The sequence below is a fragment of the Rhinolophus hipposideros genome, assembly GCF_964194185.1.
Source record: "Rhinolophus hipposideros genome assembly, chromosome: 21".
Taxonomy (NCBI): domain Eukaryota; kingdom Metazoa; phylum Chordata; class Mammalia; order Chiroptera; family Rhinolophidae; genus Rhinolophus; species Rhinolophus hipposideros.
In genome coordinates this window covers 10,201,598-10,207,754 of record NC_138067.1, presented here as the reverse complement: position 1 = coordinate 10,207,754, position 6,157 = coordinate 10,201,598, and the positions used below count along the sequence as shown (strand labels likewise).

Sequence of the window (6,157 nt, the reverse complement as noted above, 5' to 3'; positions counted from 1 at the left end):
GACGGGGGTAGGTGACCCCCTCAGGTCTAGCCAAGTGATGGGGCTCTGAGAGACTCTCTGGCAGAGTGACAGGTCTGTGACAGGGGAGCTGGCTCTGCTCCCACTAGCTGCCCTAAGTCCTCAGCAGCTGGAGAAAGGCACAGACCAACAAGAGGCAGGAGTGGAGTTGGAAAAAGGCAGGGTGTAGGGGGTTCCCATGTATAGAGGTCCCTGCAGGTACCCAAAGATCCCACATTCACACCTGTCAAAGGACAGTGCCCGTCTATCCCTGGCTGCCACGGTGGCTTTGCACCCATCCCATCCAACTCCAGAGACCTGTGCCCCTTTCCTGGCCTGTGCTTCCCCGGAAGCAGCCAGGAGCAGAGGGAGGAGACTGGAGGGCAGAAAGCTCGGATATGGACCTGGGTGGACCTGCATAGGGCTTTTCCACCTCGATACAAATAGCAATGATCAAACATCATGACTGTTGTCATAACTCAGAAATGTATTTGATCTGCCTTACTTGTGCCATGGGACACGGGAGGGAGACCAAGCAAGGTTGAAGATCCTGATGGGATAATAGTCCAATCATTTCATTCTTGCAGCCCACCTACTTCATTCCTCTGGTCTATAAAATGGTTACATATGTGAGGTGACCAGTCAAGGGCTGGACTCAGCCCTCAAGTGTGATTTCTTTGGCCAGCGAATATTTTGGATTGTCCATAAATGTTTAGATCGGGGGATTGTATATCACCACAATCTGGGTTTCTCATTTCTCATAAAAAGCAGATGGTCTGGCTACATAGGCCCTCATCCTTGCAAGGCAGTGACTGGCTGGAGATGAGTAGCAGCGGCCGCTCAGTATGGGTTTGTCACCTCCGGTTCACGACAGACCCCCCCCCCACTGCTCCCCAACACAGACATCACGTGCCATTTACCCTCCCCCCAGCACACGTGGTCCTCTTCTCTTGTTCATGTTTCCTGATTGGCCCCAAGGTGTTTGGATCAGTGACTCTTACTAGAAGCAGAGAAGAGAACTCAGAAGGAAATGCCCCAAAATGTTTACATTGACTTGTGAGGTGATAACAACTGCTGATTTTTATTTCGTCATACTCTTCTACAGTTTCCAAATTCTCTACAATGAACGTGTACTTCTTTGTAACACCAAAAGACAATGAACTTGTAATTTAAAAGAAAGTCCTCTGCACCTTTTAGGCTGAGGTTCAGATCAAGTGCTGCCTTCCTGTAGGAAGTCTTCCTGGATTTCCTGCCAGGATGGTAGCTCCCCCAACCCCTGCCTGTAGCTCTAGGAGTTTCTGTCTCATGCACGCCCCACACTCTAGCTTGAGCGTTTTCAGGGGGAGTGACAGGGTATGGCCACCCGTATCCAACAAAATTAACTGTGATGGGCTCTAGGCTACTGTCACCAGGGGAGGCATGTCTCAGGCTTCAGAGTGCTGGGATAGAAACAAATTTGATCTGCTATGCTCCACAGCTCTTGCCACCAGAGGACTTTGGGAGAGGCTGAGGTCTCCTGAGAGGTGTGGGCTTGGCAGTGGTGAACAAGGGTGGTGCAGTCTATAGAGAAGCCCAGAAGGACAGACGGACCTAGCCCAGCCCAGAATGTCTAAACTAAGCCTGAGTCAGGGGCCAGCAAAGGCCTATGCAGTAGATAAAGGTTTACAGCAGGCACAGGCGGCTCTTGGGAACCATAACCCAAAATATACCTTTGGAACCGGGGAGCCCGGGCTGTGAGTAGAGGACAGGGGAGGGGAGGAGGAGGGCTGGGGAGGCTGATGGAGAATGAAGCCCTGAGCTCAGAGGCAGAGGAGCTGCTGTTATGCTCTGGGGAGGGGCTCTCCTCCTCCAAGGGTCTGAAGCTTGGCCCCAACCCTTGTGTTAAAATGGCAAGGCTGCAGAGTTCCCTCGTGGTGATCACCAGAAACAGAATAGCTACGGCACATTTCTGTCCTGGGTGGGGGCACAGGGTCAGGTCTCCAAAGGTCTGGGACCTGACTCTGGGGCCTGCGGGCTCCCAATCTCCAGCCACGAGAGCTGAGCCCAGTGCAGGCTGGTCAAGACTGGCATTTAGCTCCATGTTAGGATGGCCAGGAGGATGGTTCCACTCCCGAGACACCTGTGAGCTGGACCTGAAAGCTGAGTAGTCCGTGCGCCAATTCAGAAGGCCCAGCCTGGGAGTCCAGCTGCCATGGCAACAGCTCCAACCTTCCGAGGTCCTCGGGCCTTCTCAAGTCTCTGGCTGACCTGCCAACAGCCAGGCCCAGCTGCAGGGGCTGCAAGCAGAGGTGAGGGGAGGCCGCATCTCTGCTTCTTCACACGGGGTGGGTGGCTGGCAGCCTAGATGCGACTGGATGAGGTGCTGCCCGAGCTGATGGGGAGCCTGGCGCTGTCCGAGCTGCTCTTCAGTGGGGAGGGCTTGCCCCGGGCCTGCAGCCGCAAGGACCAGTACCAGAGGAAGATGAGGAAGCCTGTTGGTAGCAAGGGGCACCGGGATCAGCAGGCTGGCAGCAAGCCCCCCACCAACTCCTCCGTCCCAGGGCCGCCTTGACTCAGAGCTGCCCCTTGCCCTCTTCTTGACCAATGTGACCTCAGGGGCACCTACTATGTGCCAGGCCCTGTGCAATTCCCTGCATGCCATCTCACTTTGTTCTCTTGAGGTTCCTATGAGGTTAGACCTATTTCATACTATTCTGTATTACAAACGAGGAAACCGAGGCCCAGGGAGGTAAGGGGACTTGGCTGAACCAGAAGTCAAACAGCAGAGACTGGACTCCGGAGCCCACCGGTTTAATCACTCAATACTTCTCTTCTCCAAATAACAATGCTATGATTTATTAATAGCTCAGTGAATGTTGATGTGGATTAATGGGCATCATTTATAATCCTTACAGAGTCCCCTTCATGTCACAGGTGAGAAGGAAAACTCCCCTCCCTCAACTTGTTCTGCCAGGTCCCTCTGCAAATCCCCATCCCCACCCAAAACAGTCAAGGGCAGAGGCGCGCGATGTGGGTGGAAGGGTGCAGGTAGAGCAGGAAGGGACTCTTCTGTCATCATGCCAGGCCCTCACATCCCTGCCCCTCTGCTCCAGGCACTTCTCTTCCCCTTCTGCCCCCAGTCACTACCCTTTCGCCCCACTTGTTCTCGCTATTCTTCCAACACGCAGCCTGTTCCAACCTCAGGACCTTTGCGCTTGCTGCTGCTGCTGCCTGGAGTGCTCCTCCCCCAGGCCAGGCCTCCTTAGCTGTCTCCCGCTCATGCGTCACCTGGGTATCTGTCACAATGTGGATTCTGACTCAGCACGGCAAGGACGCACCAGTCTGCGTTTCTAACAAGGTCCTGGTGGTACTGACACTGCTGGTCCCAGGACCACGCTTAGAGTAATGAGGCCCTTGACATCTCCCTGGCTGGATCCTCCTGTTGTCTTCAGATGTCTCTCCTCTACAGAGAGGCCCCCTGGCCACCCTCCCCAAAGTGGCCCCTTCCTCAGCCCAGACTGTCCATCATGTAGCCCATTAGGATTCCCTGCTCTCTGAGATCCCCTAGGAAGGCTGCCTGCTTGCTTCCTGTACTCAGTCGCCCCCCACTAAAGATGAGCTCCGTAGAAGCCAGGCCTGTACCCAGCCATTTCGCCACTGTGGCTCTAGGGCTTAACTGGAGTTGGTAGCACATAGTAGGTATTGAATAAAGACTTGTTGACTGTGGCCTGGATGCCCCCCTTTTATGAATGGGACAAATGAGGCCCAGCGAAGGGACCCCTTCAGGTTGCCTGAGTCATCTCTGCCCTGGGCTCCACGTATGGGCACTCTGCCCAAACCAGGGGGCGGGGTCTTTCCCATACCTACCTTGGAAAGAGGTGATGATGCTGAAGAGGTAGAGAACAACCAGCTGGAAGGTGCCAGAAGCAAAGGAGAAAAAGACCAAGGCCCAGGGCAGGCCGAGGACCAGGCTGAGGCCCAGCAGAGTCAGCACATGGGGCCACTTCTGGGTGTGTGGACGTAGCCGCAGGATCTGCGCCACCATGGTGACCAGCATGGCCGTGTTGAACAGAAACACCAGGCTGAAGAGGCCCATGTTGGTGATGTGGCTGACCAGGGAGTCCTGAATCCAGCACCTGTGGACCAGGACGTGAGGCCTCAGAGCGTGGCGGGGCCACGGGCGGGCATGACATGCGTCACAGGGAGTCCGAGTCACAGGGGAGCTGCTTTAAACACCACCAGCCCATAGGGTGAAAAAGTCACGCTCTTTTCAATTCTCCTGTATTCCTTCTTTGTAATCAAGGGAGAGGCTCAATTTCGTGCTGATGTGTTTTTAACGCCTCGAACACTTGCTGGTCTCCCTTTTCCTCAGGCTCACAGCCTTGAGCCAGCATTTAGTACTAGGGTTTCCTTGCCCCCCATGTTTATTTTCCCAATTACTCACTACTTCTGACAAGTGATGCTTATTTCCTATGTATAGTTGATATGACACTATTTGTAAATACATTTAAATGGAGACAATTTAAAGAAAAATATTAAGCAAATAATAATCCAGGTGGTACAAGGTCATGATGTAAAAGACTGAAAATTCCCAGCTTGGGGCTCAGGAACCCTGGATTCTAGTCTAGATTCAAGGGGACCCACAGGCAGAGCCACCGCCAGCCTGGGACATTCAGGTGAGTGGAGGAAGAATGGATTTCAGCTCTACTCATCCCCCAGCCCGGTGCTTTTGGGCAGAGTGGCATGGATTCCTGCACTCTCTGGGCCCCAGTCTTTTTATATGCACCAGGAGATAGAAGAGTGCAGCAAAAACACGGTGAGGGCACATCTGCTCCAACCCGTACTCCCATACTCAAACGGGGAAATTGTGGACCTGCACAAGGTCACCTGGTGAGTGAGAAGCAGATCCAGGCCTGTTCTCACCCTCCCTGGGTGCTCTGGCCATTGCCAGGCCAATACTTCCAGCAGCCTGGTACCTAGGAATCTCCTGGTCAGTGTGGCCTCGGCCCGGGCTGCTTGCTAGCCTCTGCAGCCCAAAGCCCACATCCTTGCCCCCACTTCACACAGCCACTCACATGGAAGGGTAGATGACACTCTCTGGAGTCCTGTGCACAGCCAGGATGATGGGGCCGTAGTTGTTCACGTCCACCAGTGCCACCAGTGTCACCAGGAAGATGGGGAAGCCTGCGGGCAGCAAAGTGTGGAGCTCCATCTCCCACCGTGTGAGGCTCGCCCCTCCCCTGCCCTCTGGCGACATCTTCTCTTAGGCCTGTACTCCCAGAGCCCTCCCTGTCCCATTTGGGATAGGTCCTCCAAGCTTGAATCCTTCCCTTGCCCACTCCAGTTTGGGTTTCCCACAGAGGAAGCCCATCTCTCCTGACCTTACCCCTGCCCCTTCACCAGCCTAAGGGCCTTTCGGAAAAAAGAGCTGCACCTCCCTGCGGAGGGGCTGATGTCACAGGAAAGATGAGAGGAACAGATAGGACCTTAGTGCGGTGGGGGACAGTTCGGGGGGAGGTCCAGAGTTCTGGCCCCAGGGGACATCTGCACTGGGCCTTGACCTGTCCATGAGGTGGACACTGAGCACTCCCTGAAGGGGTCACCTACCCCCAAACATCTGGATCTTGACACAGCCAAGTCTGAGGGAATGTCATGTAACTCAATGGAGTGAACCAAGATGGGGCGAAATGAAAAATACAGAAGAAACAAGTTGGGGTCAGGAATGTGTGGAGGTCTGTGGTCCTGTACAATGTTCAAAGGACTTGTGGTGTGACCCCTGGGACTCCGGGTCTGACATAAGAGCAGTCTGGGCCATCGGTGAACTGGATTGTCGTTGGCCAAGAACAAATGGCAGAGCCACAGAATCTGTCACCTGAGGTTCAATAAAATCCACAGGCAGGGCCACTGCCAACCTGGGTGAATTAGGTGAATGGAGAACTGGATTACAGTCTCACTCATCCCCCAGATGGGTGCCTTTGAGCAACGCACAGCCTTTACATCCATATGTGACATGTCCATCTGTGGTCGCTCTGTCTGCAAACCTCCCTTTGAAAGCAGTGAGCGAGGCAGAGAATATGTACGTGTTTCTTGGGGACAGGGCTCATCAGTTCATCGTCCTAAAGGGGACCTTGACCCAACCAAGGTAAAGTAACCCCGAGGATGGGGGTAGGGGTGAAGAAAG

At 54.2% G+C, this 6,157-nt stretch overlaps 1 protein-coding gene across 4 annotated transcripts in view; it reads right to left on the bottom strand.

The window, feature by feature from the left end:
- Positions 1-1,059: 1,059 nt before the first annotated feature.
- The window catches only part of ADGRG1 (adhesion G protein-coupled receptor G1), a 38,341-nt gene continuing 33,243 nt past the window's right edge, over positions 1,060-6,157 (bottom strand). For all 4 annotated transcript variants that reach the window (XM_081031330.1, XM_081031329.1, XM_081031327.1 and 1 more), the window contains 3 exons: positions 5,052-5,160; positions 3,844-4,112; positions 1,060-2,468 (listed from right to left, as the gene is read on the bottom strand). In XM_081031330.1, coding sequence (XP_080887456.1) covers positions 2,338-2,468; positions 3,844-4,112; positions 5,052-5,160 — 509 coding nt within the window. In that variant the 3' untranslated portion in view covers positions 1,060-2,337. The remainder of the gene's footprint in view (positions 2,469-3,843; positions 4,113-5,051; positions 5,161-6,157) is intronic.